The 14,657-nt window shown below is 37.6% G+C and overlaps 1 protein-coding gene and 1 long non-coding RNA gene across 4 annotated transcripts in view; one reads left to right on the top strand and one right to left on the bottom strand.

Moving 5' to 3' along the window:
• Window positions 1-14,657, bottom strand: part of ZDHHC15 (zDHHC palmitoyltransferase 15) — a 130,273-nt gene that overhangs the window by 14,919 nt on the left and 100,697 nt on the right. For 2 of the 3 annotated variants that reach the window (XM_082447435.1, XM_082447436.1), the window contains one exon: window positions 10,018-10,096. In XM_082447435.1, the coding sequence (XP_082303561.1) occupies window positions 10,018-10,096 (79 nt within the window). Of the gene's footprint in view, window positions 1-4,848; window positions 10,097-14,657 lie in introns of those variants that run through there. The other variant, XM_082447434.1, reaches the window with a different exon arrangement.
• Window positions 351-4,754, top strand: LOC309653130. Its single transcript, XR_014259003.1, has 2 exons — window positions 351-2,518; window positions 2,840-4,754. It is a non-coding gene; the product is annotated as an uncharacterized lncRNA (long non-coding RNA).

Here is a 14,657-nt window from a genome sequence, read left to right on the forward strand (position 1 = left end):
TTCTTCTTTACATTTTCTAACCCTTTGTTGAAATTTTCACTGTGTTCATCCATTCTTCTCTTGAGTTTGTTAAACATCATTATGATGATTACCTTGAACTCTTTATCATGTAGATTGCTTATTTCCATTTCATTTCATTTAGTTCTTCTTCTGGGGTTTTATCTTGTTCCTTTGTTTGGAACATATTCCTCTGTCACTTCATTTTGTCTAATTTGCTGTTTTTATTTCTATGTATTTGGTAGGTTGGTTATGTTTCCCGATCTTGGAGAAGTGACCTTATGTAGGAGACGTCCTATGGGGCCCAGCAGCATGCTCCCCTCAGGTCACCAGTGCTATATGCTCTAGGGGTGCCCCCATGTGGGCTGCATGTGCCGTTCTGTTGTGTCAGGGCTAACTACTGGGGGTGTGTTGGTGGGTAGGTCTTGATCGCAGTCTGGTTGGCTGTGAGGCCATGCCTTGTGCAGTAGCTGTGGGCCCACTGAAGTGTGGGGCTGAGTCCCCAGTGCTAAGTCTGGTAGGAGGATTCCAAAATGGTGCTTGCCAGTGCTGGTATTATCACGATAGAATGAGGTCCCCAATGGCTGCTGCCACTGTCTCCATTCCCCAGGTGAGTAGCAGTTGCCCCCCTGTCTCTCCAGGAGTCTCTCCAAGATCAACAAGTGGGTCTGACCCAGGCTCCTTTCAAACTACTGCCTCTGCCCTGGGACTTGGAACATGTGGGATTTTGCATGTGCCCTTTAAGAGCAGAGTCTGTTTCTTACGGCCTTCCAGCTTTCTCAACCTAAGCCCTGATAGTTTTCAATGTCAGATGTTCTGGGAGCCCGTCTTCCCAGTGCAGGATGCCCAGGCTAGGGAGCCTGACATGGGAGTCAGACCCCTTGCTCCTTGGGGAGAATCTCTATGATTGTGATATTCCTCCCATTTGTGGTCGCTGACCTGGGGGTGTGGATTCTGACTATACTGTGTCTCTGCCCCTCCTACCCATCTCATTGTGGTTCCTTCTTTATGTCTTTAGTTGTAGGAAATCTTTTCTGCTAGGATTCAGGTCTTTTTCATAGATAGCTGCTCTGTAAGTAGTTGTAATTTTGGTGTGTCTATCGGAGGAGATAAGTTCAGGGTCTTCCTACTCTGCTATCTTGGCAACCCCATCAAGCATGTTTTCTTAATTTTATTTCCACTTCTCTGGTGAAGTGTCCATTGAAAACTTTTGCCCATTACTTTATTGTGTTGGTTTCCTTACTTTTGAGATTTTAGAGCACTTTACATATTCTGGATACAAGTCAGTTATCAGATATGTGTTTTGAAAATATTTTCTCCCAGTCAGTGGCTTGTCTTTTTATTTTCTTAACAATGTTCTTCTCAGAGAATACATTTTTAATTTTGTTGAAGTCCAATTTGTAAATTTTTTCTTTTATTATATTACTTTTGATGTCATATCTAAGAACTATTTGCCTAACTCAAAGTGATAAAGATTTTCTCCTACGTTTTCTTCTAAGATTTTTATAGTTTTACATTTTACATTTAGGTCTATGATCCATTTTGAGTTAAGTTTTGTATATGTTGTGAGGTGTAATAGTATAGGTATGTCCAATTATTCTATCACTATTTGTTGAAGACTGTATTTTCTCCATTGAATTACCATTGTATCTTTGTGTAAAAATCAGTTGAGAATCTTTATATGGGTCTATTTCTGTATTTTATTTTTTATTCTGTTCCATTGGCTTATGGGTCTGTCCTTTGGCTAATACCACACTGTCTTGACTACTGTAGCATTATAGTATGTCTTAAAATTGGACAGTTTGAGTCCTTCAGTTATGTATTTTTTTCAGAATTGTTTTGGCTATTCTAGTTCCCTTACTTTTCCATTTAAATTTTAGTGTAAGCTTGTCTATCTCTACAAAATATTTGATTAAAATAAAGCATTTTAATTAGGATTGTATTAAAGTTGTCTATCAATTTAGGGAGTATTGACATCTTACTTATACTGAGTCTTCTGACCCATAAGCATAGTATGTATCTCTGTTTATTTAGGTCTTCCATGGTTTTTTTTCATCAGTGTTTTACAAGTTTCAGCATACAGATACTGTGTATGATTTGTTACATTTATATCTAGTTATTTAATTTTTTGAAGTTACTGTAAATTGTATTGTGTTTTTGATTTTGGTTTCCCAGTTGTGCATTGCTAGTGTATAGAAACATAATAGATGTTTGTGCATTGATCTTGTATGTTGTGAACTTGATAAACTCACTCATTAGTTCTAGGAGTTTTTGTAGATTCTTTGGATGATATATGTGGACAATCATGACATCTGCAAATAGAGATAATTTTACTTTTTCTTTTACAATTAGAGTGACTTGTATCTCCTTTTTTAGCCCTATTTCATGTGTTAGGACTTTCATTATGATATGGGATAGGAGTGATATGAGAGACTATATGAAGTTGTGGTTAATAAAGGAAAAAACTACTGGTAAATAGTGAGGACTTAACAGGCCAGTTAAGGTTGGAGGCCACAAATGTGTAGTCTCAGTTGTGTTATTTCTTTTTTTTTTTTTCTTTTTTTAAAATTATTTATTTATTTATTTATGGCTGTGTTGGGTCTTCGTTTCTGTGCGAGGGCTTTCTCTAGTTGTGGCAAGCGGGGGCCACTCTTCATCGCGGTGCGCGGGCCTCTCACTATCGCGGCCTCTCTTGTTGCGGAGCACAGCCTCCAGACGCGCAGGCTCAGTAATTGTGGCTCACGGGCCCAGTTGCTCTGTGGCATGTGGGATCTTCCCAGACCAGGGCTCGAACCCGTGTGCCCTGCATTGGCAGGCAGATTCTCAACCACTGCGCCACCAGGGAAGCCCAGTTGTGTTATTTCTAATCAGCTGCAATTAGTATTTATAATCAGTTGTGTTATTTTTGTAGTGGTTCTCAGCAGCCTGAGTATAGAAATGGAGAAGGCAGACAGCTGGATTGAATCTGGAATTTGGATTTTTGCTGGCTAAAGCAATGGAGTTAGGGAGAAAAAAATATTGGCAAGAGAGAGGTTGAAGTATTAAGGCTTGATAGAGAAGGAAGTAACCCATGTAAAAAATTTGTCTTTACTTATATTTTTGGTATAATTCCTTTCAGTGTTTTTCTACATATGTAGATACATTTTAATACTTAAAAGTTTTTAATTAAATTAAAAATGTAATTTTATAATGTTTTCAAGGTCCATCCCATGTTGTAGCATGTATTCTTTTGGTTGCCAAATGACGTTCCATTGTATGGATATGCCACATTTTATTTATCTACTCATCAGTAGATGGATATTAGTGATGTTTCCACTTTTTGGCTATTATGAATAATGCTGCTGTGAACATTTATGCAGTAGTTTTTGTTTGGACATATGTTTTCATTTCTCTTGGTTATATACCACGTAGTGGAATTGCTGGGGCATATGGTAATTTTATGTTTAACATATTGAAGGACTTCCAAACTGTTTCCAAAGTGATTGCACCATTCTACACTGCCACCAGAAATGTATGAGGATTGTGATTTCTTTACATCCTCACTAACACTTGTTATCTGTCTTCTGGATTATAGCCATCCTAGTGGATATTAAATGGTATCTCATGGTTTTGATTTGTATTCCCTAATAGCTAATGATGTTAAGCATCTTTTCATGTGCATATTGATCATTTGTATATGGAGAAATGTCTATTCAGATCCTTTGCTCATTAAAAAAGTTGTATTATCTTTTCATTTATAGAATTGTAAGAGTTCTTTATATATTCTGCATACAAGTCTCCTATCAAATATTTGATTTACAAATGTTTTCTCCCAAAAAATCACATATCGTATGCTTCTGTGGAATCATGGATTATATTGAGTGTCCAGAATAGGCAAATCTATAGAGACAGAAAGCAGATTAGTGGTTTCCTAGGGGTGGGAGTGGACGAATGGGGAGTGACTGTTAATGAGTATGGGGATTCTTTTTGGGGCAATAAAAATGTTCTAAAATTGATTGTGGTGATGGTTGTATGACTCTGTGAATATCCTAAAAACAACTGAATTGTATACCGTAAGTGATCAAATTACATGGTATGTGAATTATATCTCAATAAAATTTTAGAATTAAATGCACTCATACAGCTTTTCCACATAATCTTATCAATTATTCTTCAAAATAATTACTTTTAACAGTACATAATAGTTCATCATAATGATTTAATAATTTATTTCACTATTCCTCTATTGTTAGATATGTAGTTTTGTTTCCAATTTTCTGGTATTATAATAAATTAATAATGAAGAGTCATACAGTTCTCTGATTATTTCATTAAAATACATTCCTAAAATGGAGTTATCAGATAAAATTGCATGGCCCATTTAAGGTTTTGATATATGTTATATATTTTGCCCTCAAAAAAATATCTGAGATTTTAACCTTATATCAGCCGCATATAAAAGCATGTGTTTCAACGTGTTCTTGCCAATATTGTAAAACCTGGCTGCTTTAGTGGATAAAAATTGATATTTTGGGTGATTTTAATTTACATTTCTTTCTAGTGAAGTTGAATAAGTTTAAAAACTTTTCAAAAGAGAACAAAAATGTATAAAATATCTAATAATTTAGACATACATACTTCTTTTTTTCTTTTTATCTTTTTTAAACATCTTTATTGGAGTATAATTGCTTTACACTGTTGTGTTAGTTTCTTATGTATAACAAAGTGAATCAGCTATACGTATACTTATATCCCCATATCGCCTCCTTTTTGTGTCTCTCTCCCATCCTCCCTATCCCACCTCTCTAGGTGGTCACAAAACACCGAGCTGATCTCCCCACGTGATGCAGCTGCTTCCCACTAGCTATCTATTTTACATTTGGTAGTGTATATATGTCCATGCCACTCTCTAACTTCATCCCAGCTTACCCTTCCCCCTCCCCAGGTCCTTAAGTCCATTCTCTACATCTGCGCCTTTATTCCTGTCCTGCCGCTAGGTTCTTCAGAACCATTTTTTTGTTTAGATCCCATATATATGTGCTAGCATATGGTATTTGTTTTTCTCTTTCTGACTTACTTCACTCTGTATGACAGACTCTAACTCCATCCACCTCACTACAAATAACTCAATTTCATTTCTTTCTATGGCTGAGTAATATTCCACTGTATATATGTGCCACATCTTCTTTATCCATTCATCTGTTGATGGACACTTAGGTTGCTTCCGTGTCCTGGCTATTGTAAATAGTGCTGCAATGAACATTGTGGTACATGACTCTTTTTGAGTTACGGTTTTCTCAGGGTATATGCCTAGTAGTGGGATTGCTGGGTCATATGGTAGTTCTATTTTTAGTTTTTTAAGGAACCTCCATACTGTTCTCCATAGTGGCTGTATCAACTTACATTCCCACAAACAGTATAGGAGAGTTCCCTTTTCTCCACGCCCTCTCCAGCATTTATTGTTTGTAGATTTTTTTATGATGACCATTCTCACTGGTGTGAGGTAATACCTCATTGTAGTTTTGATTTGCATTTCTCTAATGATTATTGATGTTGAGCATCCTTTCATGTGTTTGTTGGCAACCTGTATATCTTCTTTGGAGAAATGTCTATTTAGGTCTTCTGCGCATCTTTGGATTGGGTTGTTTGTTTTTTTGATATTGAGCTGCATGAGCTGCCTGTATATTTTGGAGATTAATCCTTTGTCAGTTGCTTCGTTTGCAAATATTTTCTCCCATTCTGAGGCTTGTCTTTTCATCTTGTTTATGGTTTCCTTTGCTGTGCAAAAGCTTTTAAGTTTCATTAGGTCCCATTTGTTTATTTTTGTTTTTATTTCCATTTCTCTAGGAGGTGGGTCAAAAAGGATCTTGCTGTGATGTATGTCATAGACTGTTCTGCCTATGTTTTCCTCTAAGAGTTTGATAGTGTCTGGCCTTACATTTAGGTCTTTAATCTATTTTGAGTTTATTTTTGTGTATGGTGTTAGGGAGTGTTCTAATTTCATTCTTTTACATGTAGATTTCCAGTTTTCCCAGCACCACTAATTGAAGAGGCTGTCTTTTCTACATTGTATATTCTTGCCTCCTTTATCAAAAATAAGGGGACCATATGTGCGTGGGTTTATCTCTGGGCTTTCTGTCCTGTTCCATGGATCTATATTTGTGTTTTTGTGCCAGTAGCATACTGTCTTGATTACTGTAGCTTTGTAGTATAGTCTGAAGTCAGGGAGCCTGATTCCTCCAGCTCTGTTTTTCTTTCTCAAGATTGCTTTGGCTATTTGGGGTCTTTTGTGTTTCCATACAAATTGTGAAATTTTTTGTTCTAGTTCTGTGAAAAATGCCATTGGTAGTTTGATAGGGATTGCACTGAATCTGTAGATTGCTTTGGGTAGTAGAGTCATTTTCACAATGTTGATTCTTCCAATCCAAGAACATGGTATATTTCTCCATCTGCTTGTATCACCTTTAACTTCTTTCATCAGTGTCTTATAGTTTTCTGCATACAGGTCTTTTGTCTCCTTAGGTAGGTTTATTCCTAGGCATTTTATTCTTTTTGTTGCAATGATCCCCTTTTATGGTTGTTAGCATTTGCCTTATGTATTGAGGTGCTCCTATGCTTGGTGCATAAATAATTACAATTGTTATATCTTCTTCTTGGATTGATCCCTTGATCATTATGTAGTGTCCTTCTTTGTCTCTTGTAATAGTCTTTATTGTAAATTTATTTATTTATTTATTTTTGGCTGTGTTGGGTCTTTGTTTCTGTGCGAGGGCTCTCTCCAGTTGCAGCGAGCGGGGGCGACTTTTCATCGTGGTGCGCGGGCCTCTCACTGTCACGGCCTCTCTTGTTGCGGAGCACAGGCTCCAGATGCGCAGGCTCAGTAATTGTGGCTCACGGGCCCAGTTGCTCCGCGGCATGTGGGATCCTCCCAGACCAGGGATCGAACCCGCGTCCCCTGCATTGCCAGGCGGATTCTCAACCACTGCGCCACCAGGGAAGCCCCAATAGTCTTTATTTTAAAGTCTATTTTGTCTGATGAGAGAATTGCTACCCCCCAGCTTTCTTTTGATTTGCATTTGCATGGAATATCTTTTTCCAGCCCCTCACTTTCAGTCTGTACATGTCCCTAGGTCTGAAGTGGGTCTCTTCAGACCTAGAGACACATACAGCATATATACGGGTATTGTTTTTGTATCCATTCAGCCAGTCTATAGACATACATAACTTATTCAACCATTCTCATGTTGATAGACATTCAAGTTGTTTTGTGTTTGGGGCTTTTACAAACATTACTGTAGTAATTATATACATTAAAAAATTCTTCATATCTTGTTAAATGTTGAAATGATTGCCCCATTCTTCCCTCCTGTGTTCCCAAATACTTTTCTATTATTATTACAACATGACTCTGTTATTCCCACAAAATTAATCCGTTAATTTATTTGAACAGAGTGTCCTGGGAAAACCATTGCTTAAAGGCAATTTTGCTTACCTAGGGAATCATATCAAAAATATATTTTATGCTGGGTCATATGATAGCTCTATTTTTAGTTTTTTAAGGAACCTCCATACTGTTCTCCATAGTGGTTGTATCAATTTTCATTCCCACCAACAGTGCAAGAGGGTTCCCTTTTCTCTACACCCTCTGCAGCATTTGTTGTTTGTAGATTTTCTGATGATGCCCATTCTAACTGGTGGGAGGTGATACCTCATTGTAGTTTTGATTTGCGTTTCTCTAATGATTAGTGATGTTGAGCAGCCTTTCATGTGTTTGTTGGCAATCTGTGTATCTTCTTTGGAGAAATGTCTATTTAGGTCTTCTGCCCATTTTTGGATTGGGCATATACCCTGAGAAAACCATAATTCAAAAAGAGTCATGTACCACAATGTTCATTGCAGCTCTATTTACAATAGCCAGGACATGGAAGCAACCTAAGTGTACATCCACAGATGAATGGATAAAGTAGATGTGGCACATATATACAATGGAATATTACTCAGCCGTTAAAAGAAATGAAATTGAGTTACTTGTAGTGAGGTGGATGGACCTAGAGTCTGTCATACAGAGTGAAGTAAGTCAGAAAGAGAAAAACAAATACCGTATGCTAACACATGTATATGGAATCTAAAAAAAAAAGATTCTGAAAAACCTAGCAGCAGGACAGGAATAAAGACACAGATGTAGAAAATGGACTTGAGGACACGGGGAAGGGGAAGGGTAAGCTGGGACGAAGTAAGAGAGTGGCATGGACATATATACACTACCAAATGTAAAATAGATAGCTAGTGGGAAGCAGCCCCATAACAGAGGGAGATCAGCTCGGTGCTTTGTGACCACCTAGAGGGGTGGGATAGGGAGGGTGGGAGGGAGACGCCAGAGGGAGGGGATATGGGGATATATGCATACGTATAGCTGATTCACATTGTTATACAGCAGAAACTAATATAACAATGTAAAGCAATTATACTCCAATAAAGATGTTAAAAAAATAAAATGAAATCTAAAAAATATATATCTATATATTTTATGGTTTAATATTTACCCAAGATATTCTGAAAAAAAAAAGGGTTACATGGTCATATAAGTTTGGAAAAAACTTATTCCACTTTAGGGGATTCACAAAATTCCTTAGCATATTTTAAGTCTTGAGAAGTACTGCACTAAAGACAAAGTTCCATGATCTGCACACAAGAAAATAAATTCAGTCAAATAATTTCAGAGGGCTACTATACCCCCCTCTTGAAGAGTCACAAAACTTATTTGCATAATTCCTATGCTAAAGATAACTCTCTAATTTTGATACAGGGTTTCCTAAATTTATTTCACCAGGTAACTTTTTCCCCTTTAACTTCTGTTGACATTTCAAAGAATACCCATAGTAAAATGCTAAAATAAGAAAATGAGAGAGATAAGCACCATGTATATATGAAATCTAGGTTCTAGTACCATACAAGTGTCACACATTTCATCAGGGCTTTGGATAAGAAGACAGATTTAATTCTTCCCTCTTTTAAACCTTTGATTATAAGTGAAGGTGCAGTAGATATCCCAAGTCAGGTTTTTAAATGTAGTGCCATAGTGGAAAGGGCATGATCTGAGGTCAGACAGACCTGTGTTGCAATCTTAGGTTATCCACTTACTAGCTAGATAGGTGGTTTAACTTCTCTGGACTTCAGTTTTCTCATAAGTAAAATGGGAATAGTAACATTCACCTGACAGAGTTGATGTGAGGATTAAATGAGATAACATATGTAAAGTACATAGCAAAGTGACTGCCATATAGAAGGTCTTATATAGTACCTATACTGGTGCACAGCAGGGTTCTGTAAGGTAAAGAAGTGAAGACCTGAGAGCCCACAGATTGATAGGCTCCTGAATAACTGCCAGCTTTTTCATGGGAATAGAATTGGAAGGCTTATCAGATCAGAGTTTCAAGCTCCATGGTATTTTTATTACTAAAGTTTTCCTTTTAATACTGAATTACATTGGGTTTATTTACCTGTCAATGTTTCAAAGAGAAGGCTTTTTAGCTTTTCACCAGGCCAAAGAGAATCCCATGTGTAAGGCTGCCTGCCACTGATGAACAAACTAGTAGCATTTCGGGAGAGTTGGAGTGTAGGGATGGTGCTTTTTGCCTGTTAGTGGGTAAGAGTAGGTTATTAACTGACATAATGGAGTCAGGCAAAAAGAAACTATTTGTAATCTTTTTCATTTCCGAGACCTGAAATTCACTAGGACAAGGTTTATAATTCATAGTATTAAAGTAAATAACCGAAATGAGATGTATGGCTGTTCCTGGATACCCTGGGGTCTTTTAGCCAAAGTGAATAGTGTGAGTTTACAGGGAGTAAGGGAGTCTTTTTCAGTACAATACACAGGGGAATTATGTATAGAACTTCTGCTTACGTGAATAATATAAGAGGGAAGAATTCAACATCTTGTTTGCCAGGGTGATAACTTACTCCTTTTCCAGTTCTGCTCCCCAGACTGCCTCTTAGCAGTCCAGGTGGTACTCTATGTGCCTCCCTCAGAATACTGACCTGTTTGAGAGATGCAGGAAATGTGAAAACTGCTATGTTTCCGTTTCCACAGCAAGAGATGATGATCCTTCTGGATAATCTGTAAGGTTGAAAAGTGAAGTAAACAAATGTCCCTTACTCTTGTATGGGTGGGTATTCATTTATTGGCATGTTTCTTTCTCGGTCAATCCCTGGAGGCAGCGGACATCCACAAATATCTAAAGACTGATGTGCTATATACTGAAGCATTTGTAACCAGTCCAAGCATTCACATTTCAAGAGTTGTCAGCCTGCTGTACTATGAACTAAGATTATTTTATTTGTCAGCATTATCTGATCTATAATAGTGGCTGGTATTTGACTTAAATAGCTGTGATGACAGCTCAACATCATTTGGCTTTAATAGAATGTTTTGGGTCTTGCTACTCACAAAATTACCCTGTCTTGTTATTCCACTGGACATAATTGAGATAGCTGTTATAGTACTTTAGGTGTTGGTGTGTTTCTAAAAAGGAATGAAGTATCCAGAAAATAAGAGGCTTTGGAATCAACAAGCAACATCATTTATGGTACAAATGTTCTTGTTTTCAACACCCAGCCTTTTGAGGAGCAAAGTACACTCTGAATCAGCTTACTTAATGTACAGATAATCACTTTCTTTATATTCCTTGCATAATAATGTACTTGGCACTTTGAGATAAAAAAGAAAGTTGACAGTGGTTGTCCCTTATAGTTTCTGCTTAGGACATTCTCCTTTATGAAATTGATGTGCTGTTCAGAGTGCTCCCATAAGTGTGAGGTCTGGATCCCAGAAGATAGAGGCCAGCCAGGGCGGGTTACCCTTGCCACAGCAGGCTGACAACTTCTCATGCCACTGAGTTAACCAGGCACACTCCAGAGACAAGTCTGCTTTCTTCCAGGAAGAGTGGAAAAGTAAAATGTGGCTCTTAGAATTCCTGTCTTTGGAATCATAGTGGGCACAACATTCTGTCTTGTTTGGAATCCTGGGCCTAGGGTATTCTTGCCCTTAAGTCTGAACAAAAAGCAGTTGTATTGGCCCAGCTCTTCAGTGAAGGACATACAGAGAATTACTTATGTTTGTCAAACACCTCAAAAGAGAAAAAGAGGGAGCAAGTGCTTGAGCATACATCTCATCTTACCTATACATTTCTACCAAGAAAGCAATTGATAAGTGTAAAAGACAATTCTGGAACTTCAATGCACTATTTGCCTTGTTGTTTCCTTCTGACGGTTGGCTGTTTCAGAACTTTGTAGGTATGGTTTGGTAGTGCACCTTTTCAGAAATTGGCTTTTAGTATTCTGCTGAATGGGTTTCTTTTACTCTTTACCATTGCAATCCACACTTGTATTTGGCACAGAACACTTCCCCCTAGCAATTATTTGAATTAAAATTAGCCTTGCAGACATTGAAACTTGAGCTGAAAAACTCGATTATCAACTTCCTTCATAGTTTCACTCCCAGAGGAGATTAAGCTAAAATGGCAAAGGTAGAGTCATCGCCAGGTGAGGACTAAATGAAAGAATGCAGATACTTCAAAAAAATCAGGCTCTGCATAACAGACGACAAATGCAGAATTTAGGAAAACAATTTACTTTCTCCTTCTACCATCTGCACCTATACTGCTTTCACTACCCCCACCTGCTCTTATTGCCTATGCTGTAGTGATTTTTACCATTATTGAATAAATGTTTACTTGAACCAAGAATGATGTCATTTTAGTCTTAGTGTATGCTGGCTCAGCACTGTTTTTCTTCCTGTCTCATCCTCCTAGCTCTCCTCCCTTCCTTTAAAATCTTATATTCCTACATAAACCTTTGATACTATGGGAAGTGACCATAACAGTATATGTACACTGCTTTGTAGCCATTGGTTCTCAGAGATTGGAAAGAATAGGGAAATGGACATAATGTGGAATCTTGAAGAACTTAGGTTGAGTTATGACTGCTTTATTGCCTTACATAAGTGACTTTACCTCCTCAGCTTCAACTTTTTCATCTGTAAAACCAGGGCAATACTCTCTCATTCACAGTATTTTTGTAATGCTCTTTCCTGAATTATGAGTGTCCTTTAGGTTTTATCTTTTACCCTCTGACTTTCTCTTTTCCATTTATTTCCTTGTCCACATGAATGCATGTCAACATTGCTTAGGTGATGCCAAATTTTATATTTTATCTCCTTTCCCTAGCTTTATTCTCTCTCTTTATTATCTTCTACACCATTCATGGGTTTAAACACCATCTCTATATGAATGACTCCCAGATCTCTCTACTCACTGGGACTGTTTCCAGTTATTTAAAATGTCTCCTGGCTTTAATCCTTCTTCTCCATTTCTAGTGTCACACCCCTCTGGAAGCCATTGTGACACATGCTCAACTATTTATTGCTTTTTCTGGTTCCTGTCTCTGCAAATTTCAATATATCCTGCATGCTACTACCTGAGTAACTTTTCTAAAATTTATCTTTCATTATATTAATATCACTCAAGATCATAAAATTAATATCTATTCCCTACTGTAGCAAAACTACAAAACCCTCTACCATGTGGCCATCTTACTTCTCTAATATTACTGCTCACAACCCACAATGCCCACCCAGTACATAGGAATGGATGGCCTCCTTAGTGTTCTTACCACATTCAAGTCACACTTCTTACATAGAATGCCATTTCTTTCTTCCTAGCATCTACCTAGATGTTACCCATCCTAATAACATCTAGCTGAAGTCCTATTTCTTCCTCAAAACTTTCACCACTATAGCACATACACTTACCTCCTTTATTGATACACTGATATTGATATCGATATTGTTTAAGCATCACTGACAATCACACACTTACCATGTGTACCACACAGTACTTAGCACAGGGCTAAGCTTACCTAGGTATGTAATTGCTAACATCACTTTTATAGCAATGAACACATTAAATCTTGTGTTAGACTTGTGTGCTTTTCCTATCCTTCTGTACAACTGCAAATTCCTTGAGGGCAGAGGCCGTGTTTTATTTACCTTTATATCCCTCCACAATACCTTGTCTGAGGCATACCTTCAGGAAATACTTTCTGAATTGAACTGATTGATTGGAGGAGACCTGGAATATTTCAGGAACATGAACCAATTCAGGGCTCAGGGTTGGACAATGCAGGTAAAGCAGTAAAATGAATATCCATGATATTACTGCATAAGTTAAGTTTTCCAGGAGCTGAGGGCCTGGCCATTCCCTTCTTATCTAGAAACAGGAGGAACAAGTCTCTTGAAAAATGCCTAGGTGCTCAAAAGAGTAGCCCCTCCCTAACTCAGTATATTATGTTTCATGCTTTCAGTGATGAGACCTAGGATTATTATTCTTGAGTAAAGGCAAATGACAAGTGTGAGAATAGGTTGTTTATAGCTTGGTGGTCAAAATGCTGGGTGGAGGTTATAAGAGGGAGCAACTGGTGTACCTAGAGAGGATATTTGAAGAAAGAAATTTGGTTCCAGGATACGGAAAGTATATTAATAAATGTAAGCTTACAGTGGATGCTAAAATATATCAATATCTTCCAAAAAGGAAAAGAGCCATTTGGTGAAAGATATAAAGTTGTGATTATTCAGCTTGATTTCTGACTCCTCAGTATCAAATGTGATCATAGAACATCACACCTTAGAGCTGAAGATAGCTTAGAGATCGAGGAATTGAAACTGAGTTCCAGAGAACAGAAGGGACTTTCCAAAAGTCATACACTGAGCCCAGTGGCAGAGCTGGGAAATGATCCTCATGCCAGAGTATTATCCATGTTTTTCCATCATTCTATTTCTGATGAAAGAGGCACAGGAACTGAGAAGTTTTCTTTTAAATGGACCTTAAAAATGTCTACAAATTGAAAAGTAAGTAGGATCAAAGGAGAGACACTGGGTGGTACAGTGGTTAAGGGTTTGGATTTTGGAGCCAGATTCTGTCACTGACTGGCTGTGTGACTTTGGGATTCTCTGTGCTTGAGTTTACTCATCTATAAAATGGGGGTAATTTAATATTTACAACTTACAAAGTGATTATGACTCTTAAATGACAGTGCCTGTAAATCACCTGGCATATAATAGTCATTCAACAAATGTTAGTTGTACCCTTGGATTCAAACAATCATCTATATGTAACTTTACTTTGCTAGGGATGCAGAAAACAATGAAATGAAGGTTATGAAGTCTCTAACTTCAAGGAGTTCCTATCCAGTCCCTTACCATTCAAACTTTTTTGGAGCCAGGTTACTTTCTTCATCACTTAGCTTGAAGTCTCCTGATTATTTGTGACATTCCTTGTACCTTCTGCCTCTTCATTCCTTGCCACCAATCCAAATGCTATCTAATCTTTAACACTCAAATTCTACCCTCTCTGTAAAGCCTTTCCTGATGAGCCCAGCCTACAGAAATCACTTTCCTTTAAGTTCCTATGGCACAAACTTTATAGTTCTATTCATTTGGTCAACATCATATCCTGTATTGTGTTTTGTCAATCAACTTTTCATATATGTGTCTTATCTCCCCAAATAAATTTAATAAATGTTAGTTTCTCCCTTTCCCTTCTCTTTTTCCTATATGATCGTGGTCAACCAGCCAGACATCCTCCCCCAGAATAGTACTGTCTCCTATATGTAGGAATGAGAGA

This window comes from Balaenoptera physalus (genome assembly GCF_965194825.1).
Source record: "Balaenoptera physalus genome assembly, chromosome: X".
Lineage (NCBI taxonomy): Eukaryota > Metazoa > Chordata > Mammalia > Artiodactyla > Balaenopteridae > Balaenoptera > Balaenoptera physalus.